A 27,977-nucleotide genomic window follows, 5' to 3' on the forward strand; every position below is an offset into this window, starting at 1 on the left:
AGTACTACTACTAGGCGACAATTATATGTCATGGCTGTACATATTCGCACATTTGTAGCTTTTCCTTTGTGAAAACCAAATGGCGCACTCACCGCCCTATCTTCGACCTGCAGTTGTTCTTGCGCTCCGGAGAATGCAGGCAACACCGACGGAAAAGCTCTAAGGGAAAGCATTGCTTTGAAAGGCACTCCACACGACTTCAGTAAGTCGGCGTTGAACTCGTAATCCTCTGGACGGAAGTGCAGCGAGCATACTATGCGATTTTTCGGCTCTTTGCCAACACGCTGTGGCAGAGGTACGGCACTTAACCACTTCGAACGGAGAGGTTCACTCGTTCGCACACAGTGATAAGTAACGTTGGATTCGCCGCTGCAACTGCCCTTGGCCAAGTTCCGCGGAACGTTCGCGCATCTCGCGACATCACATGGACGTGGCATTCTCGCCGCTTGTTCCAAATGCAAGTTTCGTGAGCCAGCAGAACCAGCGCAGCACGACGCGATAACGAAACAACTGAAACTCCAAAACGCGCGCGGTGCAGAGTCGAGCGAAAACGACACCTTTCGACTACCCATACTACTGAAGGGTAACGTCGAAACCAAGGACAGATTGACTAGCTATGCCGAAGTAACGAAGTGCTAGCGCTTAGCTCGACGGACAATGCCGCCTCCCCACCCGGCACTCAGTCGGGAGGAGGCCGTAATCCTAAGACAAATACAGACCGCGTCACTCCTCGCCCCCGTAATGCTGCACGGGCTTCACCCAGAGCTCTATTCGAGTGGGCTGTGCGGTGTTTGTGCAACGGGTCCGGCGGACCAATGGCACATCATGTGGGACTGTGCCAGGTTCCTGACGGCAGCTACCCCCAGGACTTACCCGCCAGAACTTCAAAGTGCACTGCAGTCTGCAGACAAGGACACACAACTATGGGCCGTCCAGCAGGCTCGGGGTGCGCTCGAAAAGCACAAGCCTCATGAGCCACTGCAAACGGGCCCAACTGGGCTAGTGCAGAGTAGAGTATAACCCCGGGTCGACGCTTGGCCAGCGTCACGACTCGTTAAATCGTCGTTTGCCAGCACTTTATTAATGTTATCCCTATCCTAACGTCAAAATGTTATTCTTAGAATCGAACAGAAGTAGACAAGAAGCATTTTCTTCCGTCTTATAACCTTTGAAATGATCTTTTTAATGCAAGTAGTTGAGTACTAATGACATAAGTTGTGATGAGTAGTGCCTTCGTCATTGGGCTAGTACCGGAATGTCACTGGGAGGGTCTCAAATCGTGTCATGCATTTACATGCATTTACCTCAATCTCACGGTTACTAAAGCTCTGTCCGCGATTATATTGACGCCTTACACATTCTAGAGCATTGCTTTATCACGTTACCTTGGCTTCATAGTAACCCTTAGTGTCCCTCTGAGCATTATTAACGCCAAAGAAACACCACCCACACAATATTTATCGCGCTGTTTTCATTAAAGCTATTTCAATTTCACAAGGTCATCAGCCGCGGCGGTAGCCCAGTGGCTATGAGGTCGTGTTGTGGAGCAAAAGGTCTTGGGTTCAATGAGGGCGAAACGCATTAGCGGTCATGTATCACGCATTCGGTGCACGTTAAGCAAACCAGGGGGTCAATAATAATAAAAAGTTCCCCAGCAGTACGGTGTGCCTCGTAATCATGTCGTGATTGTGGCACGTAATGCCCCAGAATCTATTCAGTTTTTGCAAGATCGGCCAGCATAGGCACTTAGCCGGGTGGTGGTTATTGTGCCTTTAGAACCTCTCGAACGTACGGAACACTTCTCGCAATTTTTTTTTGTCTGCCGCTTTTAACAACAGTGCCATTCTTGCCTTCTAGACATTGCGGGAATTTAATACCACAATCATGTCGTAGGAGGTGCCATCGAGCATTTGCACCAGAGGATATATATACCTGACACCAAGAGAAGTTAGTGGAACAGAACGCATAAAAGTTCTTCCGTCTTTACTTGTCATCCTAATTGCTCATCCAAGAGATGAAGATCCATTGTATTGCCATGGAAGCGGTGTGGCTCAAATGAATTCATGCCTCTTTCATGTAGCCATTGTTTTACAGTTAACGAGTGTCACTATTTAGACAAAAAAAATAGCCATTCTTTAAGCACTATTCAGGACGCCTTGCTCAAATAAGCATTGAACAAGCATTGCTCTATACAGTAGGGTTGTGCATTATGTTTAGTACAACAAGTTCACACTGTATGACAGCTACCCTGGTAAAAAGGCAACGCATGCCACTTGAAAAGAACCAAAAATACAATTTGGACGAGTAGTAATCGATCGTCTTGCAGGTCTGTCACTTTTTACAGTTATAAACTCTAATCAGAGCTCAAACACAAAGAATGACATTAAATGAATCACTTTATGTGCGTTAGCTCCCGCTGCACTGACGGGACGTTGTCATCTAAAATTCCTTTCGTGCAGCTACAGGTTCAACCCTGCTTAGCCAGTCGGTAGGCGACCATGGGTTAATTGCAAAAAATCCGATACATACACGAGACTTCTTATGTTAGATGAAACAAGCATAATACACATGTAGAGCGAAAATGGTTCACAAACTGCTCTCAGTAATGCTTTTCCTTAAAGAAAGCACGAGGATGTAACAGCTAGGCTTCCAGCAAACGTTGCGGATATAGAAAAACCACGAGCACATATCTTCCATTAAACTCGATTGCTTTAGCACTACATGCTATTATAATTTAGCACTGTATTATGGCGTTGTACTGCACTGGTATTGGACCAAGTGTGTTACCTCATATTGGTGGATTTCCATATTACCGCTCCTTTTTTGTACCTAGCTACATTGGACCACAGTATGTGTAAGCCAACGGTAAATGTTTCCTTTACGGCAACGGTCTGGCTGAACTTCTTTGGTTCTGCGTTATGACTTATGCCTCTCTTGTCAGCCACGTTCTGAAGCGGCAGCTTTGATTGCAAGGTATTCTTGTTCTTAGTATTGCCCAAATGATTGGTCTAGAAGATTCTAGACTGGCCGACCATGCATACTTACGGGGCTCGGTGATGGAACTTTTGATGCACATACAAGTAATGACTTATTGAGATGCCTCTCCTCATCAAAACACTGTGACGATAATGGCGGAATTACTACGAACACCATCATCGTGCCTGTGAAATTCGGCAGAAGAGCCGAGAACAGCTCCCACTGCCTAAAAACCACTCGGCTGCTCCTCATTCGCTCCGTAATGGTAGGCTGACAGAAAATGGCACCACGGACCGAAAACGCTATAATGCACACCTACACTCGATTTTTCGTTGAGATATTCAAGTGCTAACCACCATATTACGTACGACGTCAGTAAATAATCTAGGTAGGTTCCCACCACAATGAGCAGTCCACAGGTGCCTCTAATATCTATGGCAGAGGTGAACACACTTATCTGCATACGAAGATGTGTCCGCGTCTTGCTGCACTTGTTCCAGAGAATTTCCATCTGAAAGGTTGACAGGGCTTCCTTGCCAGAAGTGCAATACAATTCAAGTGAACTTTATCCTAGTGTGAACGAGATTTCATTCGAGTAGGCTAGAGCCGAGTGGCATTAATACGTTTCATCGGGCCTGGCACGCAAGTGATCACGTGGTGTTGTCCCGGTCACGTTTTAGCCTCTGAAATGATTGCGCTCTCGCTGCTCGTGTTTTCAGCAATAATATTGAAAATAAGAGGCAAATGACTCTTTCATCCTTTTCCTTGCCCCGTATTGTCGAGCATTAAAAGCGCGTTCGGGGAATTTTCTCAGAAACCACAATATTACATTCAGATTAATAAATTGCGAAAATGTGAAATTTACTAGCGAAAAAGAACACCGCTGAGAGGTAGCGGGGCCCCCGTTTCGCAGCACCATCGTCCCGAGTTCAGCGGCGCCGAGACTAGCTCGCAGCGGTTGCCGCGATCACGCTCGACAAGCCTCGGCTCACGAACCCAGCACCACTGCGCGGCGCACGACCCGCTTCCACACATCCAGCGAACAGCTGCATGCCGCCGGCCCCGGTGAGAGCAGCGAGCGCACCGTCAGCTCCTCGGCTACCGACAATGCAGGATGGGAGGCAGCAGTGCCGCCCGGAGAACCGGCTGCCGTGCTGCAGCAGCAGCCGGGACACGGTGCTGCCGGGGAGGTGGCGGCCGGCACACGCGCGATGCAGCACGAACTGAGGGGCGCCTCCGGTCGACGTCGTGCTGCGTTCCGCGCCCGCACCGCCGCACAGCCGGCAACCCTGGGCCGGGGCGACCTGCCGGAAGAAGGGGACGTGCGCGATTGTTGTCCGAGAGAACTACGCACGGAGTCGATACAGCCGAGTGCCCCTTAATAAATATCTACCTGCTCTGACTTTTTTCTACTATTTACACTTATATCTTCAATATATTAGCAACTGTATTTTTTTTTACTTCACTGGCTGTATTTCTGCTGCATTCTTCTTGCATTTTTGTTCAACTCGTTGAAGTTCACATGTCTTTGTGTCTCCCTTTGTGTAATACCTTCGGGCCTTTAAGGTGAAATAAATGATATAAATGAAATGAAATGTGTAACATGCGGCACACGAGGAAACAACGCATATTGTATAGGAGATTGAACGCGCTATCGGGCACTGTACGAATATTTCAAGTTTCGAGCATGTCTGAAGCTGCCAATAATGGTGTTTCCGTACGGATACTTTAGTGTGCTGCAGACGAAACCTTAGCTATTTGAAATTATTTATTTTGAAGAATGAACTGTACATTTATCGGTCTCTTCTAGGCAAGAAGGCGTAACCGCGCTCACGTGGCGTTACAACATTATCAAATTTGTGCCCGAAGCGACGCCCAACGATGTCAGTTTCAGTTTAATATTCTTTAAATACAATGCATTGGGAAGATACAATATACAGGTGAGGGTCCCAAAGTCAGGCTGCAATGGGACCCTCGGTTAATAATAACAATGGAGAGAGGTATTAAAGAAGTACAAACTAACTAAAACAGACCAACACAATCGCGAAAATACAACATCGAAAAATCATATAAATGAAAACAAATTGTATTTATATAAGCCTGTAGTGTATAAAAAACTGTCAGTACATACAAATGACAAACATAGTGTATTGAATGACGTAAACTTAGTTACACATATAAAACAGCTTAAGAGCATGACTAAATGCATGAAAGGATGAAGATTTAATGCTAACGGGTAAACCATTCTACAGTTTTATAGCAGCGAATGATTTAATTTTTCCATAGTTAGAATGAACCATAGGTAGTAGAAAATTAGAGTTACGTGCAAACCTGCTATTATTGTTATTGATGAGGTGCCTGGAATCAATGAATGGGTATGACAGCTGTTTAGTAAGTAATTTATAAAACATGATTATTAGATGATATTTGAACAAGTTCGTTAGAACAATGATGTTATTTTCACAAAGTAGAGGAGTAGCGCTCGTGAAAAACCCACTGTTAGTGATAATGCGTATTGCTTGGTTTGTAAGTGCTGAATAGATGAGATATGACAGTTATATGTGTTACCCCATGAAACAATGCCATAATTAATGTGACTGTGAATGAAGGCAAAGTATTATGCTAATAATGCGTCTTTAGAGAAGTACGGTTTTGATATGCTCTAATACCGAAGGTACACTTTTTCTTAATAGAGGCAATGTGTTGAGAAAACTTTAGGTTAGAATCTAATTTGATGCCCAAAAATGATGCACAGTCGGAGACGGGTCTGCGATGACCATCTAGAGTTATCTCAGGTAAGCCAGTTAGTATTCTTTGGCTAGATCGAAAAATCATGAATTGAGTTTTTGAAGGATTGATCAGTAATTGATTGGACGAACACCAAGCAGCAATATGGTCAAGCTCATTGTTTAGTTTAAGGATTAAGGTTGTTAAAGAATTGTTACGCAACGAGATAGTAGTATCGTCTGCGTATAGTACACAATGTGCCGACTTAAGACAAGTGGGTAAATCATTATTATAGATAGAGAATAATAAGGGACCTAGTATGGAGCCTTGTGGTGCACCTTGGTTAATAACTTTAGTATCAGAATAAGCACCTAAAAAAGCTGTTTGTTCTCTATCATATAGGTAACATTTTAGGAGCTTTAGTACTGGACCGGTAATTCCCAGGGCTTCTAGCTTAGTTAAAAGTATGTTATGAATAATTGTATCAAAAGCTTTAGTGAAGTCCAAGAATACCGAACCAACGAAGTTACCCGTATCAATCGAGTGACGAATGTAGTCGGTTAGAGATATTAAAGCTAAGTTATCTAACTGCCAGCGCGAAAACCCAATTGAGAGGATTGCATCAAATTAAATTTTTAAGTAATTATTTGGGCGCTTACAAAATAACTTCTCAACCAGTTTACTAATCGACGACAGAATAGAAATAGGACAATAGTTAAACACCTCCGTTTTATCACCTTTCTTGTGTACAGGAATAATCTTAGCCCTTTTAAGCGAAGTGGAAAAAATACCACATTTAAAAATATTATTAATTATAATACAAAGGGTATCACAAACAAGCGGTGCAACAAGTTTTAGATGAAATACAGAAATATTATCTAAGCCCAGGGCTTGAATTCTTTAGAGCTAATACCATGGAACATACCTCATCCGCAGTTACGGGAAAGAGAGAAAAAGAATGATTGCAGCGATAAATGGGATAAGTAGCAGTCATAAGACGACTGCTGTATATATTGTAGAAGTAGTCACTCAAACTATTTGCTATACTAGAAGAATCAGTATGAGTTTTATTGTTGTAGTTTATTTTATCAGCAGTATTACCGCACTTACGTAAGTTCATGAACGCATTAAGAAGTTCTCATTGTTTTTTGGGATCGTTCTTGTGTTTAGCAATTCATTTTCGTAATACTGTCGTTTAGACTTCGTTAGCGAGTTTTTCAGAATTTTACAATAATTTTTATAGCGTGCCGCTAAGCGTACATTAAAGGGTTTCTTTTTAGTCTTTTTGTATATGTTTTCTTTTTTTTTCATACTAGTCAGTAGACCTCTCCTTATCCAAGGGTTACCGGGAAACTTAAAATGTTTCTTGCATCGGACGGTAGTGGTGTTAGCGCGAACGGCCTGTAGAAAGATGGAACAAAAATTTTTAAGAGCCTAATCGGGATCGTGCAGAGAGTTAATTGCAGACCAATCAGTATTTGTTATAGTGTTAACGAAACTGTCTCGGTCAAACTTGGAGGAAAAGTAGCAAGGCTCGGACTGAGGTATTTCGGCCTCAAAGGAGACGAATATTGGGAAATGGTCTGTGATCTGCGCATCTATGACACCAGAGTTTGGAGTTCGTGCGATGTTAGAGCATGGCCAAGAGCGCGTTGGTACCATGAGTAGAACACCTAGTAGGAGAGATAATTAATGATTCCAGTCCGAAACCAGCAAGACAGTCTGTGTAAGCTGTTACACTTCCGTTGTCGACGTCAAGTAGGTTGATGTTAATACCGCCGACAATTAGGAGTTGCTTATGTTCAAGAGAATTTTTTTAAACTACGCAGAGTTCACCCAGAAAATCAGGTATAGATAAAGAAGGGGAGCGGTATACACAACCAAGAATAAAACTGTTATGATTATGAGAATTCAGCTGTAAGTGAGTTTCAATCCATACCGATTCACAGTGATTTACATTAAGAAAAAGATCAAGCCTACGCTTATATTTAATATGAGGTGAAACAAATATGGCGGAACCGCCGTATCGATCCGAAATACGATGGCAGTATTCTGCTTGGTATGGACGAAAACCGTACAAATTGTTATCAGCTTTGTCAAGCCATGTTTCCGAAAAGCAAATAAATGAAAACGAATGTTTAAGTGAGTCAGTAAATGCAGAAATGATATCATGGTTCTTGCGCGAACTTCGCGCATGGATATGAGGAATAGAGATATTAGAAGATGTAAGCAATGGTTTGACTTCGGCAGGGGATAGCGAAGACTTGATGAAAACTATTCAGAAATGTGTGTGCAATCAGTTCGCTGGACAGGAAATGTAGCAATAAGCTACTCCTGCGCAAATATGCGAAAATTACCCTCTGAGTTTATTCGGAAGTCTCTGCTGTCGGTTGATTTACGGGCTTTAATCTGGCAATTTTCAGTCCATAAAAACTGCCAACTGTTTTCTTTTTTTCAGTGCAAGGTCCTTGCTGAATAAACGTTTGTTGTCGATTGTGAGGTGTTCGTTAATGTAAATGCGATTATCATTACTACCAGAAAAGCCAATCTGGGAGCATCGCAGACGAGTTTTGCGACCCTTGCGAAGAAATTCAGCTTTTCGTTACCTGAACAAAAACGAACAATGATGTTCCCGTCCGACATCTTGCTAGCCACGCGATGAACTATACCAATGTCTCCAGAAGAAATTGGGCACTCAATCGCATCAGCAACATTCTTCAAGATTGCAGAGCATTCCTCTCCTTGTGATGATGGAATGCCTTTAATTTCGATGTTATTCATTCTGCTGTACTGTTCCAGGTCTGCGAGTCTCTTGGTTAATGCTTGATTCTGAGAAGCTAGCGCTTTGTTAGTAGTTACCAGTTCACTGAATGTCGCTTTGAATGTGTCATACTGTTCGCTCATGAAGCGCACGCTTTCAGCTAGAGAAGCAAGGTTGCCAATTCCCTGGTCTTCAAGCCTCTTCCCAATCTCGGCAGCCAGACTGTCGACAAGTGCGTCAAGCTTATCGTTAAGCAGTGATTCGAGATGCTCAATTTTTTAGCGAGTTCAGCGTTGGTTGGCATCGCAGAAAACAGACCAAAAACAAGAGACACACTTGTGAGCAGCAGCTGCAACAACAGCATAGGACGCAGTGAAAAGTAGAAAAAACTAACCTGCAGTAAAAATATCGGACGGTTAGGCTGCGTCCTGTTTTGATGCAGCCGCTGCTCAGTAGTGAAGCTGGTTCCGAGATGGTCCCCTTTATATGGCTCTCCAACCGATCAAGCGCAGGCGCCGTAGTTCCAAGTCCAGGGAAGCCGCAGAGCAGTGGCATAGCTAGGTCGTCTGGCACCCGAGGCTGATAGCTCTTCTGTACCCCCCTCCCCGCCCCGCTCCCCGCCCGGGTGTAGTCGAGGAAGGCGAGGATATCGACAATTTTAGGGTTCTTCGGACGTATATGACAGCCCCCCCCCCCCCCCCCCCTACTGGCCCCGGGTGCACGGGGCCGTGGGCCGTTGTTGCAGCCGCTGCTCAATAGTGATGTCACGAGGACTAAGCCGATTTTAGATGTTTGTTCAAGGAAAAGGAGCAAGCAGATGTGTATGCAGAGAAATCGAATGCGCATGTGCAGATACATTAAGGACTTTCATACCTCTGTGTCATAGTCGTACACACCCAGTGCTCCTACAAGAAGGTAGGCTGAATGTAAGAAATTGAAGGAATTCGCAGAAGCCGCTAAATGCCACGTGCTATTCTATCAAGGGATATTTCTGATACCTATAAGCTGAAAAGGTATAGGTAACATACATTATTTATTATGTAATTACACACAATAAATGTGCGCTCACTGGTACAACTATGTTGGTCAAATTTCCAGGCTATACATGGTGTTCCAGGTAACTCTAGCCAAATTGTTAAAAAGAAAGTGGTTGCAATATAGAATATGAGCTCCCACAGAGTTCGGCATTCAGTCCTCTTCAGCCATCGGGACAGTATTGTTATGTAATTACTTAGCGGGCCAGAGAAGGTTAGATAAAAAAGGTAATAATATTTAAACTAACAATATGGCTTTAGACGAGGAAGCTTTTGTTAAATCTCTTTTGCAGCTCGCTATGTCATGCATAAATATTTTTTACAGCACTTTCCTTGCAACAAAAGAAAATGCGAAAAGATGGTATGGTTTTAGGCTCTTGCGCTCCGTCACACATGAGCTCCGAAAAACTAATAAGCTAACTCGCCTCATTTCCCTGATTCGGCAACAACCAGATCACAGTGGCGAAGTGGAACGCCGTAGTTGGAATGATTCTGGAAACATTCCACATTGTCAAACAATCCGTTGGGAATGTAAACGGAATGATTTACCAATCGGCCAGGTGGAATGGCGATGGGGTGGGAGCCCGAGATTGCGCAATTTAGTTGCAGTGGGAAGGGCACATAGTCCTGGAACGCTAAATGTCTGTTTTAAGAGGAAGCTTTAGCTCGGGTGCTCCTTTCTAAATACATGCAAAAAGAGAATTCCTTTTTCTCGGCAACCACTGCACCAATTTTGACGAGGTTTGTTGCATTTAAAAGAAAAACTTAAAATCTAGTGACGGTTGGTTTCAAATTTTTGAGTTAGGGCGCCAATCTTTTATTAAAAACTGGCGAAAATCCAAAATTTCCAAAAAACAAAACTGTCATGTTTACAACTCCGTAACTCCTAAAGGAAAAACGATAGTACAACTCTGTGAAATGCATCTAATAGTACATCCAAAGCGGACAAAATTGATATATTATACATGAATCTCAAAAAATTTTCTAACATGGAAATACAGCTTTTGCAGAACCCTTGTAAACAACGTAACAAATTCACGTAAGATGTAAAATGACATATCCAATTTGTCCGCTTTCAATGATATAATGGATGCCGTTCACAGAACCGCGATATACGTTTTTGATACAGAGCTATCAATTTTTAAAAATTGTGCTTCTATTTTTTTCAAACGATCAAATATTTGAAAATGGTTTTAAGAAAATTGAAGCCCTATATAGAAATTCCGCTTCCAACAGTGACTAGAATTCAACTTTCTCTTTCAAATGCAACAAATTTCATTAAAATCGGTGCAGGGGTTATCTCATAAAAACGTTTTTGCGTTTTACATGTATTTGAATAGGCCGCGTCGGAGTTGGGCCCGAGCTAAAGCTTCCTCTTAATCAGACTACAAGACCGGGAAGCTTGCAAATAGGACTAACCTATAGACTTGAAAAACAACAACTTTTACTTCTGAGGAATGGTTCGCTTTAGCAAAAGCATGCTTGACCTGTACGACACAAGGATTGAGGCCAACAACAAGCGGTCACAGCCTGCGCAAGTGTTTATTTGGAAAGCAAGCAATTTTTTTCACTAACTGCCTATTAGCGAGAAGGCGCAAGAAGAGGTACAGAGGTGTGCTGAAAAAGATAGTGTTCGTTAATAATCCAGTCACTGTGAAAAAAAAAAAGATAGTGCCGCAACACACATCCATGCTTTTCGCCTTTACTTCATGTTATTCTTCAAAGGGACAGAATGAGCTAGGTGGACGCATGATGTCTACAGCCATGTAAGATATTGTACTTTGCTTCACTAGTATCAGAATTTCGTCAGAATAAAGAAAGATTTTCAAAAATGACGGATTTTTGTTCAGAAACGAAATATACCTTGCTTTTATCGACACCTATAGCAGTGCGCGGGGCGCAATTTACGACACGTAATGGGCCCTGACCGGTTCGGTTCAAGCAGTTAACCCTTGAACCTATGCAAAGCACGGTGAAATTCTTAATTATTGTGAAGATAATAATGGCACACAGATTTGCGAGAGGTAGATTTCACTGCATTGTTTTCCGCTAGAGTTGCTGTTTAATAAATAATAATAAAGGTGGACGAATATCAAAGGAGCACAGCAGGAACATGACAAAGGGAGGACTAGGACATGTGGTGTTATACTGCATTGACTGACTGACACTTGGTGTTACACTACATTGAGTGTGGGTGTGCTCCGTATTTTGGCAACACTGCAGTCTTGTTCAGTGATAAAGATCCTTGCACGTGCGAGATTGTGGAAGCTACAGTAATGAATAGTGATGATTAGTAGTGCCTCAGCTCATTGCCTCTTTTGTTATCTAAGAAATAAACAAGTTTTCTTGAGGGCAGCTGGTAACAAGAGCTCAGTAACGCACACGCTTTGGTACGGTAATTCGATCAGTTATGATCTTTTCCTTTTTTCTTTATTTTGCAGTATATATTCAGAAAATCCATGGTCGAATTATTAGAGCGTCGGCCTGCTGTGCTTGGCGAACTGGCTTCGAATCCAACCGCCTGACAAACTTGAGTCACCGAGCATGTGGGAATGTTGTATGTATGGGCCGCTCTTCAACGAACCTCATTACAGCCGACATGGGTCACTGTAGATGCGGGACTATTTATCCACTGCTCTTGAGTGAAACTCTTTGGCGCCGACTTGGAGCACGAGGTATGTGCCAGAAGATGCGTGACGTTCATCAATGAACGGCAGTGAGAAGAAAAGATCCCTTAAGTTGCTCCGGGGCTGCGCTGAATGAAATCCATGTCACAAACGTTCCTCAAGGACCGCCACCCGACGCTTTCGCCGGTTGCGAACTCTTCGGCGAGCTGGGCCATCAAGGCACTCTGTATGTGACGCTTTTCAATGAGCCGCTCGCCAACGTGGGTCACTGAGTATGTGTCAATGGGTGTACCGCAGGTGAGGGAATTCTTAGCGTTCGCCCACGCTTCTCGGCTCAGAGGCCACGTGCGGACTTCTTGGCATCGCCACTGTATGGCTCTGCGCTTCCAGAGAGAACTGCTAGACGGGAGCCTGGTTGCCACACGACGTGCTGCTCAATATTAGCACGCACTGGGGTGCCATGCGTTTGGGACGCCACGCGCAGGATTCGCGGCGTCGATGCCAGATGTCGTCGAGTGTTCTTTGGAGACGATTGAGGACGACGCAACGTGCTTTGGAAAGAAGAATGATAGGTGTAACGTTAAGGGATAAGAAAAGAGCAGATTGGGTGAGGGAACAAACGCGAGTTAATGACATCTTAGTTGAAATCAAGAAAAAGAAATGGGCATGGGCAGGACATGTAATGAGGAGGGAGGATAACCGATGGTCATTAAGGGTTACGGACTGGATCCCAAGGGAAGGGAAGCGTAGCAGGGGGCGGCAGAAAGTTAGGTGGGCGGATGAGATTAAGAAGTTTGCAGGGACGGCATGGCCACAATTAGTACATGACCGGGGTTGTTGGAGAAGTATGGGAGAGGCCTTTGCCCTGCAGTGGGCGTAACCAGGCTGATGATGATGATGATGATGAAATATTAGTACCGCTAGTACACGCCTCATACATAACTCGTTACGACGGTGGAACAACGTTGTCTCGCTGTATGGATTCAATGCTGGGCCCATTACTGTCGATAGTCATCGGGATGTGTGCTCTGCCGATTTATTTAATGTGATTAGCATTATTATGGTAGTTCACCCATTTTGCCGGCAATGTCTCTGTCTCTGTCTGTCTGCCTGTCTGTGTGCGTATCTAACCGTTTTCCCGCCAACTTAGGTCACCGGGTAGTTCATGGTCGACTGGTTAGCTGATCGCGCCGCTGTGACGAGAGAAACCGGTGCGAAAGCAATCGCCGCGCCAGCTTGGGTGATGGGTAAATGACATTGCATATGTTCCGCTCATCAATTCGCCGTTTCACGCCAATTTGTGTTATTGGGGACGTGCCACTACTTACGTGCAGCTCTTCAATGAACCTTGTTCACCTCAACATTGATTATTGGGTACGTGAAACTAGCCATGTGCTACACATCGGTGAACATCTTTGATGTCAAGTTGGGTCAACTAGGCATGTACAATACATGAACATCTTTGATGGGAATTTGGGTGATTGAGTTTGTGCAAGTGGGTATACGCACCACTGTTCAATGAACCTCTTAACCGCAATCTTATTTGGGTAATTCGGTGTATACCGCTGAACATACGCCACAAGGTATGTGTCGCTATTCAATGAACCTTTTTCAAGGCAGCTTGAGTTAGTGAGTATGTTAGCTCTTCAACGAACGTATTTTACTCCGTCTTGGGTCACTAGCCATGTGCAACTGGGTATGTGCCGACCTTCGAAAAACCTCTGGGACGCCGACATGGTTCACGGAGTATGTGCCATGCCACTGCGACATTCAATGCCTCCCATTCAATGACAAAGGTCATATAACTTTATGCGATGGTGGGTGGACTCGAACCCGTGTCATAAGTATTTGGAAAATCTTGTATGAACTTTATTACGCACGTGTGCCACACGAGAAATTCGTTGCGGTGGTGCTAGATGGCACAGTGTGTGCAGAGGGAAGCGCGAGAGAGTAGCCCAGCTCCATACATGCCTCACACTGGACGCATCGCTGCGGTGGCTGTACGGTGCACCGCTGCATTGCTTCATGGCCAATCGCATCAACGTCGACGCTCATCGTGATATACGTTCTGCCACACTATCTCTAGCCTACGCCGCAGGTGGGCCTCAAAAATGGGCAGCTGGCCCACGCTACCAGGCCATACAGTTGGCGTGGTGAACACTGGTACCATTTTCCCAGTGATCGAAGAGTACCGCTAATGTGCAGTAATCTATGCAGTGCACCACTGCCGCGCCAAGGCCTGCCTGTCCCGCTTTCCTAGAAATCGACAAGAGCCACTGAGCTAAAATTTCATAGCGATTTAGCTTTGATGGCCTAACGTTCTGCAGACTTGCAATTAACACGCCCGGGCCTATTACAGGCCCGATTGAGGCCCGAGCGTGACGCGAGAAAGGAGATCGCAGTCCCTAGCCTCGCCTACCGGCCAGGCCGGGCCCAGAATTCAGGCTGAGACCTACCCGTGCAGAGCTGTATCGCAGCTTGCAATTTTTCCGTGAATAGCCAAGCATGTTAGCAGCAAAAGTGACGCTAACTGCAGCAGTCACGAGCGGATACCTGTATGCAAGTATTTGCAAAGTCAGTGCGTGATGCTGTCTGGTTTTTGCGTCATGCTTGGCTGTAAATGAGCAGGCTTAATCCTGAACTGAAAGAAAAAGAAAATTCCCCAAACGCGATGAAGCGAAATTTCGCTTCTGAAGGCCTCAGTCACAACAGATAATTTTTTTGCCCTTGTTTTGAAGAAACCTAGAGAGTGACTAAGCATTTGCTCTGTATGAGGTGTTTCGGAAGAGAGGACCAAATACCTGACAGGCTTGCAACCTGTGATACGGTCAATTATTACAAATTTTACATGTCTTGGAGATACTTGTATTAAGATCGCAAGAACTGAATATATTTTTGGATCACATCATTTATTTGCGAGTTCAAGCCGCATGGCTAAGATTACTGCTGAAACAGCCCTGGTTCAGAACAGTGTATCGATATTAAAGAGGTTACCGGCAACAACGCACTGCAAGGACAACGTGCCCCATGGCGTGTTTGGTGTGGTGGGAAATATAGTGCGCAACATTACTTGTGAAGTTGTGAACACTTCAAAAAGTTGTTTTAGTTAATACGCCCGCAAAGGGACGTGGAGGGGGGGGGGAGGGGGCGCAAGTACTAAGTAATTACACAGAAAGCGCTTTATTTACTGGAATTGGAGGATTCTAGTACATTAGTAAATCACGAGGAGTAGGGGATTAGACGAGTGCCAGGCCATCAAACTCCTTGCCATGCATACGTTGCTGTCTATCTTCATGAGCCTAGATCCCTATGAAACCAGTGGGGCCAGGTTGCCATATTCAAAGGCCACCACTGGATGAAGCGCCAGGGCCCGCACAGGCAGGTCAGGGGACATCGGTTTGGTGTGATACACAAATGACAGTAAACTACGAATTGACTGGGCTATGAATTGGATTGGTAAATTGTGAACTAACCGGTACCAATTTATAACTACTAATGAAGTTTCTCCTCCGCAATCAATAGTAAGATTCGGGGTGCCGCATGGTTCTGTATTGGGACCAATTTTATTCCCGCTATACGTAAACGACATCAGTAATAATATTAAATCTACAATAACACTTTTTGCAGGTGATTGCGTAATTTATACGCGAATAATTAACTCTTCCGACACTTACACTTTGCAATCTGACCTAGCGAAAATTACCTACTGCTGCAAACAATGGTAAAAGAAAATAAATGTTTGAAAAACTAGCGCTATAGTTTCCCCTAGAGCAAGTAGCCCAAGGCTTGCCCATTACTCTATGAACGGCATTAGTATTACACATGCACACACAATAAAATGCTTGGCATTGCATTTAGCTCCAAATGTTTGATGGAATCAACACATCGAAGCGAATACTAGCAGCACGTGTAAAACCTAGCTACTTTAGGCTTAACCTTTATTCGGCAAACGAATCAATTAAATCATTAGCCTATACGACACTGGTTCATTCGAAAATTGAGCACGCGTCTTTTATTTGGGATCTGCATCTGCCCTGCCTCATACATAAACGCGACCCAGTCCAAAACAAAGCAGCGGGCTTCTTTACGAAAAATTACTCGCGAATGTCTAGCATCAGTAGCCCATTAAAATATATAGAAATATCCCCTCTCTGGAAAATCGAAGACTGATTGGACTTCTTTCCCAATTACACAAGCTTTATCTCTGCAGGTCGTCTTTCAGCGCATGCCACATCAGGCCCGCCCATCCTATCTTCGCGCGCCTTGATCATCCCTTTAAAAGTGCAGCCCGTTGTTGCGTGCACTAACTTCTTGAGTCACTCGCCCCCATTTCTCGCAACATATCACTGGGATACATTACCAAATGAAATCGTGTCCGCTCTAAGTCATGATGATTTCCTAGCAAAACTAAAACGCTATTTAAACGTACTCGCGTAAGTTTCGCTTGCTCATTTGTTATAGTCATCACCGTGTTCTTGTGTCGTTTTTGTTACTTTACTTTTTTTCCGTCACCACATTTCGATGTTCCTTGCGCAAATGACTTTGTTTTAGGTTAGCACCGAGTTACTTGCACTGCATAAAATGTTCTGTGGTTGTGTTATTTTATTGTTGCATGCAGCATCATCTGGTGTCATGTATCCAGCTTTTCTGGACACAAGGGTTTAGTTCGCGTGAATGCCACCACGTGGCGTACTCACCTTAAACTTTTCAAACTTCCCGCGGTGACGCGTGACGACGTCAACCAAACAAAAATAAAAAAGTAAAAGCTATCCCTGCGCATTGAACTTCGCCACAGTGCTTATCCCGCCGGCGTTATCAGTGTTCTTGATCAAGCGTATTCGCTCGTCGCCTGGAAATTACTCGTCATCCAGCGTTTACTCGCGACAAGCAATTGGTGATTCTGGGCTTTTGATTCGGTTCGTTTTTTTTCTTCTCTTTTCCTTTTCTTTTTCTTTTTTTTCATTCTACGGAGTAAAGAAGCTAGCCTAACCGTCAGAAGCACTTCGGGGCAGCCTTCCTTCAATGGGCATACATTGTTAACGTCCGAACATCGCACAGCGCCTACTAGAGACGCCGCCTTGGATGGATTTTGATTTTCCCTTATCGAATTCGTTAAGGTGCACACAATTATTTCACTAGCGACTTTGCAATGCGCACTCATGGGCTATCGCTGCAGCTGCAAATCTAGATGTGCTTAAGTATTAAGACATATACATGGATATGTTGGTTTTTCACCATGACACACAAGTCACGAAACAAGAGTTGAGCAAACTGTCCCTGTGTCGTCGCCGGGTGTGAGAGGGGGCTAGTTGGTATTTCTGCTAAAGTGACTAGCGCAAGAGTGGACACGGGACACTAAAGAGGCAACAAGGATAAGCGCAAACTTCCAACTGGGCGCTTGTCCTTGTAGCGTCTTTAGTGTCCCCTGTCGACTCTTGCGCTAGTCACTTCATGTCGTCATCCGTTAGCATGCTATGGCCGAAGCTACCTCGCAATATTACGTCACATTTACTGGCCACCAGGCCAGGTACAAAGACAGAGCCGGCAAAGAGACAAAGCCGGCAATATCATAACTAATATGGATGAGATAGTTCAAGTGGCTGAGGAGTTATATAGAGATTTATACAGTACCAGTGGCACCCACGACGATAATGGAAGAGAAAATATTCTAGAGGAATTCGAAATCCCAAAGGTAACGCCGGAAGAAGTAAAGAAAGCCTTAGGAGATATGCAAAGGGGGAAGGCAGCTGGGGAGGATCAGGTAACAGCAGATTTGTTGAAGGATGGTGGGCAGATTGTTCTAGAGAAACTGGCCACCCTGTATACGCAATGCCTCATGACCTCGAGCGTACCGGAATCTTGGAAGAACGCTAACATTATCCCAATCCATAAGAAAGGGGACGCCAAAGACTTGAAAAATTATAGACCGATCAGCTTACTGTCCGTTGCCTACAAACTATTCACTAAGGTAATCGCAAATAGAATCAGGAACACCTTAGACTTCTGTCAAGCAAAGGACCAGGCAGGATTCCGTAAAGGCTACTCAACAATAGATCATATTCACACTTTCAATCAAGTGATAGAGAAATGTGCGGAATATAACCAACCCTTATATATAGCTTTCATTGATTACGAGAAAGCGTTTGATTCTGTCGAAACCTCTGCAGTCATGGAGGCATTACGGAATCAGGGTGTAGACGAGCCGTATGTAAAAATACTGAAAGATATCTATAGCGGTTCCACAGCCACCATAGTCCTCCATAAAGAAAGCAACAAACTCCCAATAAAGAAAGGCGTCAGACAGGGAGATACGATCTCTCCAATGCTATTCACCGCGTGTTTACAGGAGGTATTCAGAGACCTCGAGTGGGAAGAATTGGGGATAAAAGTTGATGGAGAATACCTTAGTAACTTGCGATTCGCTGATGATATTGCCTTGCTTAGTAACTCTGTGGACCAATTGCAATGCATGCTCACTGACCTGGAGAGGCAAAGCAGAAGAGTGGGTTTAAAAATTAATCTGCAGAAAACTAAATTAATGTTTAACAGTCTCGGAAGAGAACAGCAATTTACAATAGGCAGCGAGGCACTGGAAGTAGTAAGGGAATACATCTACTTAGGGCAGGTAGTGACGGCAGATCCGGATCATGAGCCAGAAATAATCAGAAGAATAAGAATGGGCTGGGGTGCGTTTGGCAGGCATTCTCATATCATGAACAGCAGGTTGCCATTATCTCTCAAGAGGAAAGTGTATAATAGCTGTGTCTTACCAGTACTCACCTACGGGGCAGAAACCTGGAGGCTTACGAAAAGGGTTCTACTCAAATTGAGGACGACGCAACGAGCTATGGAAAGAAGAATGATAGGTGTAACGTTAAGGGATAAGAAAAGAGCAGATTGGGTGAGGGAACAAACGCGAGTTAATGACATCTTAGTTGAAATCAAGAAAAAGAAATGGGCATGGGCAGGACATGTAATGAGGAGGGAGGATAACCGATGGTCATTAAGGGTTACGGACTGGATCCCAAGGGAAGGGAAGCGTAGCAGGGAGCGGCAGAAAATTAGGTGGGCGGATGAGATAAAGAAGTTTGCAGGGACGGCATGGCCACAATTAGTACATGACCGGGGTTGTTGGAGAAGTATGGGAGAGGCCTTTGCCCTGCAGTGGGCGTAACCAGGCTGATGACGATGATGATGATAAGGCCAGGTACACCCTTGGGCACGACATATACAGTACTTGCAGTTAGCTTCCAAAGTAGTTTCCTATGGCGGTTATCCACGTGCGTGAAGCAAGAACGCTATTTAAAATTATTGTGCAGTAATATATGCGGGATTTGTATGTTCTCCACATTCGCTACCATGTTGCCGTTCCGCCTTTATTATATAGCCGCAATGTAGACTATCAGCTATCGAACGCCATAAAGGCTATCCACATATTCAGCCCTTAATGACCATTGGTTATCTTCCCTCCTCATTACATGTCCTGCCCATGCCAATTTCTTTTTCTTGATTTCAACTAAGATGTCATTAACTCGCGTTTGTTCCCTCATCCAATCTGCTCTTTTCTTATCCCTTAACGTCACACCCATCATTCTTCTTTCAATAGCTCGTTGCCTCGTCCATAATTTAAGTAGAATCCTTTTCGTAAGCCTCCAAGTTTCTGCCCCGTAGGTGAGTACTGGTAAGACACAGCTATTATACACGGACTGGATTCCAAGGGAAGGGAAACGTAGCAGGGGGCGGCAGAAAGTTAGGTGGGCGGATGAGATTAAGAAAGTTTGCAGGGACGACAGGGCCACAATTAGTAGATGACCGGGGTTGTTGGAGAAGTATGGGAGAGGTCTTTGCCCTGCAGTGGGCGTAACCAGGCTGATGATGACGATGATGATGCTGATGATGATGATGACATATTCAAAGACCTCGCGCGCAACTCCTGACACTTAATTGTAATCAAGAGTTGTGCGACAGCCCAGGACATCCTTAACGAATGGTACATAACGTATTATGAAGATTTACTTGCCAAAAGCACGATTTCATTATGAGGCACGCCGTAGTGGAGGATTCGGGAATATTTTAGACCACTTAGGATTTTAAACGTGCGCCTAACCCTAAGTATGCGGGTTTTCGCTTTTTACAACCATTGAAATACGGCTGCCGTGGTTGGGATTCGATCCTGAGACCTCGTGATTAGCAGCCGAACCCAATAAAAGCTAAGCAACTACGGAGGGAAAGGAATGTTGGCAGTAGGAGGAAGGTAACAGCCGGCACGTGAGACAATTTGTTCCCATCCTCATTGCGAGAGAATGGTCACCATCTGTCCAAGAATGACACCGTAGAATGCACTGTATTCAATGTAATGGAGTCCGCCTCCAATATTTCAGACCCGAATCATACTGAAATTACTGACGACCAGGCATCTCGCTAATACGTGCAGTCGTTTGACAGCTGCCGAGCGCTGGCGTCGGCCAAAGGACCTACTTGACCTTTCTTCAACACTTGCCGACATTCTCGCCTTATTTGGCACCATTGCGTTTCAGCTGAACTGCTTCAACAGCTGATTTATTTGTGCCAGAATTTGGCCACCCTGTCAACATTATGGTTTCTTATTATTAAGTCATCTTTTATATTTAGGCTAAGGCTGTCGTGAAATTTCCAGCGGTTTCACCTTTCCCAAAATTCCCGCATTTTTGTCGGCCTCTGTTAATATTTTGGAGTATCTTTAATAGACGTGGAAACCACTGCATGGCCCCCTGACCAAGCTGCTCAAAAAGTCATTTTATATCCCTGAGGTCTTGTGCAAGCTTCCGCCTTCTTGCCGTTCATCAACCTCCTGATTTCCCTGTCACCTGTATTCAATTTTGACTACTCCATTCCCACGGAAGTTGGCGACGATATGTCCATGGGATTAAAGCCATTTAAATCAATTATACTGTGGATAGGACAGCCGCTTTTGCTCACTGTGGATGGAAATGTTGGGCTAATGAGCACCATTCTGAAGCATCTAAATTGATAGTCACAAAATTATGCGTATCCCATGTATGTGTGAATCGATGTAAGCAAAGCTTTCTGTGTTTGTTGTCATTGTTAAACGTAATCTCCACAGAGTAGTCAGGCACCCTCTAATGAAATGCTGTCAATGTTTGCCTGATTACGCCCGCCATTGTGATGCAAATAAACGTAACTTCAACTCATTTTCTCAGAAATAAAAGCTGAATGAACCGCTGACGTCATCCTGAACAAAATCAACAAGCGCCCTAGTGCTCAATCTTATGATGCCCCTATTCGTAAGCTTATTGTCACGTGGTGGTGACGTTGAATAACACAGTAGCAATACTGTGAACGAGAAAACTAACTTTTATTGGGCGAACCTGTGCCCACAAAACAGGCTACACTTATAGCACAACGATAGCGGCGAACACGCTCGGCGATCGTCGAAAATCTGATCAGCGGGTCAAGCGCGTCGGCTTTTATAGAGCAGTCATCGAATGTTCCAGACTAATCGTTCGGACCCGCGTGCCTTCCACAAAGTTCTACACCATTCGCGTCAGATCATGAAATCAGATAACATAACGTTCGGCGACAACAGACAGCGGATAGAAGCATCGATAACGTTCCAGAAACTTCGGATACATACAGGCGTGTCCCACGCTGTGCGATTACATTCGTTAGGCTGCGAAACGTGGTTGCCCGATAAAGATAAGTATACGTGTCAATACCCCCTCTTAAAAAGCATCGTCCCGATGCTACAAATATAAGAGAGCGAAACACAAAAGGACACTTATTAAACATAAGTAACAAAACAAGGAAAAGAAACAAAGTCCAAAGGTCAGTTACGCGAAGCCCCAAAGTTCATTAACGCTGGTAGTACGGCTTGAGTCGCACAACGTGGACTATTTCAGGTCGTGAGCGGCGCCGCTGTGATAGCGAAATGCCATCTGGCACGACCTCATGGTCGAGCGCCCCAATACGTCGGATGATCTTGTACGGTCCGAAATAGCGACGCAAAAGCTTCTCGCTCAGTCCTCGTCGGCGTATAGGGGTCCATACCCAAACACGGTCGCCGGGCTGGTACTCGACGAAGCGTCGTCGGAGGTTGTAGTGTCGGCTGTCGGTCCTCTGCTGGTTTTTGATCCGCAGGCGGGCGAGCTGTCGGGCTTCTTCGGTGCGCTGGAGATAGGTAGGGACGTCAAGATTCTCCTCGTCAGAGACGTGCGGCAGCATGGCGTCGAGCGTCGTCGTCGGGTTCCTGCCGTACACTAGCTTGAATGGCGTGATCTGTGTTGTTTCTTGCACCGCCGTGTTGTAAGCGAATGTTACGTACGGCAGGACCGCATCCCAGGTCTTGTGCTCGACGTCGACGTACATTGCTAGCATGTCGGCGAGGGTTTTATTCAGGCGCTCCGTAAGACCATTCGTCTGCGGATGGTAGGCAGTTGTCCTCGTGTGACTTGTCTGGCTGTATTGCAGAATGGCTTGCATGAGCTCTGCTGTAAAAGCCGTTCCTCTGTCGGTGATGAGGACTTCTGGGGCACCATGTCGCAGCAGGATGTTCTCCACGAAAAAAGTTCGCCACTTCGGCTGCGCTGCCTTTTGGTAGAGCTTTAGTTTCAGCAAAACGGGTGAGATAGTCCGTCGCCACGACGATCCACTTATTCCCGGATGTTGATATCGGAAACGGCCCCAACAAATCCATCCCAATCTGCTGGAATGGTCGGCGAGGAGGTTCGATTGGCTGTAGTAATCCTGCTGGCCTTGTCGGTGGTGTCTTGCGTCGTTGACAGTCTCGGCATGTCTTGACGTAACGGGCGACGTCGGCGGTCAGACGCGGCCAGTAATACCTTTCCTGTATTCTCGACAGGGTCCGGGAGAATCCGAGGTGCCCAGCGGTTGGATCGTCGTGTAGGGCGTGCAGTCTTTCTGGACGCAGCGCTGACGGTACAACAAGAAGGTAGCCGGCGCGGACTGGTAAGAAGTTCTTAACGAGCAGGTTGTTTTTAAGCGTGAATGAAGACAACCCGCGCTTAAATGACCTAGGGACAACGTCGGTGTTCCTTTCCAAATACTCGACGAGTCCTTTTAGCTCCGGGTCGGCTCGCTGCTGTTTAGTGAAGTCTTCCGCGCTTATTATCCCAAGGAAGGCGTCGTCGTCCTCGTCGTCTTGCGGCGGGGGATCGATGGGGGCGCGCGATAAGCAGTCGGCGTCGGAGTGTTTTCTTCCGGACTTGTATATTACCGTGACGTCATATTCTTGTAGTCCGAGGCTCCACCGCACCAGCCGTCATGAAGGGTCCTTTAAGTTAGCTAGCTAACACAATGCGTGATGGTCACTGACGACTTTGAATGGCCTGGCATAGAGGTAAGGGCGGAATTTAGCTGTAGCCCAAATGATGGCTAGGCATTCCTTTTCAGTCGTAGAATAGTTGCTTTCCGCTTTTGACAGCAACCGGCTAGCATACGATATAACCCTTTCAAATCCTTCTTTCCTCTGGACTAGGACGGCACCTAGGCCTAGGTTACTGGCATCAGTGTGGATTTCGGTATCGGCGTCCTCGTTGAAGTGTGCAAGTACCGGCGGCGACTGCATGCTTCGTTTGAGTTCTTGAAATGCCTTGGCCTGCGGCGTTTCCCACTTGAACGCGACCTCACATTTGGTTAGACGTGTTAGCGGCTCCGCGATGCGTGAAAAGTTTTTGACAAAGCGCCTATAGTAGGCACACATGCCAAGGAATCTGCGCACTGCCTTCTTGTCGGTTGGCTGCGGGAACTTTGCGATGGCAGCTGTCTTCTGTGGGTCGGGGCGTACTCCTGATTTGCTGATCACGTGGCCTAGGAACAAAAGCTCATCCTAAGCGAAGCGGCACTTTTCCGGCTTCAGAGTGAGCCCTGATGACTTGACGGCTTCTAACACCGTCGCAAGCCGCCTAAGGTGATCGTCGAAGTTTCCGGCGAATACAACGACGTCATCCAGGTAGACAAGGCACGTATGCCACTTCAGTCCGGCTAACACCGTCTCCATGACGCGCTGAAACGTTGCAGGCGCCGAGCACAGTCCGAATGGCATGACCTTGAACTCGTAGAGGCCGTCTGGCGTGATGAAGGCAGTCTTTTCGCGATCTCTCTCGTCGACTTCTATTTGCCAGTAGCCAGACTTGAGGTCCATCGACGGGAAGTATTTAGCGTTGCAGAGCCGATCCAATGCATCGTCTATGCGTGGAAGGGGGTACACATCCTTCTTCGTGATCTTGTTCAGTCGACGATAATCGACGCAGAAGCGTAGGGTTCCGTCCTTTTTCTTTACCAGGACTACAGGAGAGGCCCACGGGCTTTTCGACGGCTGGATGATGTCGTCGCGCAGCATTTCGTCGACTTGTTGCCTAATAGCTTCACGTTCTCGCGTCGAAACTCGGTAAGTTCTCTGGCGGAGTGGTCCAGCGCTCTCTTCGGTTATTATGCGATGCTTTGCAACTGGTGTTTGTCTAATCCTCGATGACGTCGAAAAGCAGTCTTTGTATCGTCGGAGAAGGCTTCTGATCTGTTGCTGCTTACTCATAGGAAGACTTGGATTCACGTCGAAGTCTGGTTCGGGGGCAATGCTCATCGGGGTAGATGCGGCTGAATCCGAGAGGACAAAGGCATGGCTGGTTGCCAGAATTTCCTCGATGTACGCGATCGTCGTGCCCTTGTTGATGTGTTTGAATTCCTAGCTGGAGTTGGTTAGCATAACTTCCACTTGCCCTCCGTGGAGTCGAGCGATCCCTCTTGCGACGCAAATTTCACGGTCGAGCAGTAGATGTTGGTCGCCCTCGATGACGCCTTCTACGTCAGCGGGTGTTTCAGTGCCGACTGAAATAATAATACTGGAGCGCGGCGGGATGCTCACTTGATCTTCGAGCACACTCAAGGCGGGGTGACAACGATAGCTCTCCGGCGGTATCGCTTGATCTTGTGACAGCGTTATCGATTTCGACTTCAGGTCGATGACTGCGCCATGTTGATTCAGGAAGTCCATGCCGAGAATGACGTCTCGTGAACACTGTTGGAGGACAACGAAGGTGGCAGGGTAAGTCCGGTCATGAACGGTAATTCTTGCCGTGCAGATTCTAGTCGGCGTAATGAGGTGTCCTCCAGCGGTCCCTATTTGGGGGCCCTCCCATGCAGTCTTGACCTTCTTCAACTGGGCGGCGATGTGTCCACTCATTACGGAGTAAGCGGCCCCTGTGTCGACTAAGGCAGTGACTGCGTGGCCGTCGAGAAGTACGTCGAGGTCGGTGGTTCTTTGTCTGGCGTTGCAGTTGGGTCTTGGCGTCGGATCACGGCTGCGTCGCGTTGAACTGAAGCTGGAACGTCGCGTCGTCAAGTCGTCTTTCATCGGTGTAGTCTTGGCTTGCTGACTTCGTCGGGACGGCGGCGTGTCGTCATTAGGTCGTCGAGATGGTTTCTTCGTCGACTTCGTCGGCGGCGGAGGATCTTCGACAGTTCGACGAACAGCAACCGCACCTCCATCGGTGGCTGCTTTTAGTTTTTCGGATATGGGCTCGCTGACCGGCCTCGGGCTGGGCCAGTGTATGGTCGGCGCTGCGGCGACAGGTAGCGGCCTGGTGATGGCGAACGCGACGGTCGTCGAGAGCTCCACTGAGTAGCGGCGAGGTATCGGCGATATCGCGTGGGCACTCGCCAAGCTGTGGACGCGGCGCGTTGACGGCGAACCCTCTCAGTCCCAAGTCGCGGTATGGGCATCGGCGGTACACATGGCCGGCTTCTTCGCAGTGATAGCAGAGCGGGCAGGGGTCGGGTGCTCGCCAAATATCTGTCTTTCTCGGGTAGGTGCGCTGGGCGACGGGTGGTCGTGTTGACGGTGGCGGACGACGGAACTGCGGCATGACAGGGCCCTGGCGTGGTCGCGGAGGGGGACCTTGACGGCGTGCGACGGCGGCGTAGGTCATCGCTTGCGGCTCAGGCTGGGGCGATACAGGGGCTACTCCAAGTTGTTGTTGGAGCTCCTCACGCACGGCGTCGTCAATCGAAGCCACTTGTGGCTGTGATGGTGGGAACAGCTTTTGTAGCTCCTCCCGCACGACCGCTCGGATAGTCTCGCGCAGGTCGTCGGTGGCCAGTGATTGAACTCCGGCGTAATTTGTCGAGTTCGTGCGGCGGTCGAATTGCCGGTTGCGCATCTCGAGTGTCTTCTCGATGCTGGTGGCCTCGCGAAGAAGCTCGTCGACGGTCTGCGGTGGGCTTCGTACCATTCCGGCAAAGATTTCCTCCTTCACACCACGCATCAGCAGGCGGACTTTCTTCTCCTCGGGCATTTCAGGGTCGGCGTGGCGGAGGAGACGGCTCATTTCTTCCGTGTAGATCGCGGTCGTCTCATTAGGTAGCTGCACCCGGGTTTCTAGTAGCGCTTGGGCTCGTTCTCGGCGTACGACGCTTGCCAATGTCTGCAGGAAGCCGCTTCGGAAAAGTTCCCAGGTCGTTAAGGTGGCTTCTCGGTTCTCGAACCACGTCCTGGCCGCGTCTTCCAAAGCGAAGAACACATATCGCAGTTTGTCGTCGCTGTTCCAGCTGTTAAAGGTAGCGACTCTCTCGTACGTCTCAAGCCAGCTTTCTGGGTCCTCCAAAGTTGAACCGCGGAACGTCGGAGGCTCCCTGGGCTGCTGAAGCACGACGGGTGACGCTGGTGCTGCCATTGGGGTGGGCTTGGTGGCCATCCTCCTAGTCGTCTCGGGGAAAAGTCCGTGCTCCGGGGGCAGTCCTTGCAGCCTGCGGCTACCTCGCTGGTTCTTGTCGACGCTGGTGTCTTCCGAGTGAGGGCTTGGGTCACGGCTTTGTGGGGGCGTCCGGTGTATGAACGCAAAGCACCTCCACCAGATGTCACGTGGTGGTGACGTTGAATAACACAGTAGCAATACTGTGAACGAGAAAACTAACTTTTATTGGGCGAATCTGTGCCCACAAAACAGGCTACACTTATAGCACAACGATAGCGGCGAACACGCTCGGCGATCGTCGAAAATCTGATCAGCGGGTCAAGCGCGTCGGCTTCTATAGAGCAGTCATCGAATGTTCCAGACTAATCGTTCGGACCCGCGTGCCTTCCACAAAGTTCTACGCCATTCGCGTCAGATGATGAAATCAGATAACATAACGTTCGGCGACAACAGACAGCGGATAGAAGCATCGATAACGTTCCAGAAACTTCGGATACATACAGGCGTGTCCCACGCTGTGCGATTACATTTGTTAGGCTGCGAAACGTGGTTGCCCGATAAAGATAAGTATACGTGTCATTATATTCGTGATTTAGTTATCTGGGGAGGGGGGGGGGCGAGAGCGATGTGTTCTTATACCGTAGAAACATCCCTCGGACGTCTCTGATGTGCTCGTTTTTATCCTCAAGTACCCAATGAAAACTGTCATCGCTGCAACTTCATAATGTCCTGGTGGCAGGCCACCATGACATGTCGCGCAAGTATGACCACGCTGATTCATTTGGATTGGCATATACTATTTGGTGCGTCATACTTCGCCACACTCATTTTTCAAGCTATACCAGAGCTTGGAAAGGGCGGCCAACTCACTACGTGCCTTTCCTCTGTTTACTTCCGCAAAGTGTGTCTATCGCTGTGGTTAACAAATACGCCCAGCGGTATGCTACCACTCAAGCCTTCTGTCGGCTGAGCAACTGAAGTCGCAGGCTTTCTTCAACACGGCGTCGACGTTCGATATGGCCATCCTCAACTACTTTTCGCGGACTTCGCTCACCGCCTTCTCTCCAATGTCATCTCCTATACTACTCGCTCCTGCAAGACACAAAACAAACACGCAACGACCTTAATGAAGTATCAATAACAC

General features: G+C 46.7%; 1 protein-coding gene across 2 annotated transcripts in view; it reads right to left on the bottom strand.

Moving 5' to 3' along the window:
- Positions 1-3,829: 3,829 nt before the first annotated feature.
- Positions 3,830-27,977, bottom strand: part of LOC135915704 (uncharacterized) — a 51,763-nt gene continuing 27,615 nt past the window's right edge. For both annotated transcript variants that reach the window (XM_065448844.2, XM_065448843.2), the window contains exon 4: positions 3,830-4,280. In XM_065448844.2, the coding sequence (XP_065304916.2) occupies positions 3,921-4,280 (360 nt within the window). In that variant the 3' untranslated portion in view covers positions 3,830-3,920. The remainder of the gene's footprint in view (positions 4,281-27,977) is intronic.

Source organism: Dermacentor albipictus, unplaced genomic scaffold (assembly GCF_038994185.2).
Source record: "Dermacentor albipictus isolate Rhodes 1998 colony unplaced genomic scaffold, USDA_Dalb.pri_finalv2 scaffold_13, whole genome shotgun sequence".
NCBI classification, from domain to species: domain Eukaryota; kingdom Metazoa; phylum Arthropoda; class Arachnida; order Ixodida; family Ixodidae; genus Dermacentor; species Dermacentor albipictus.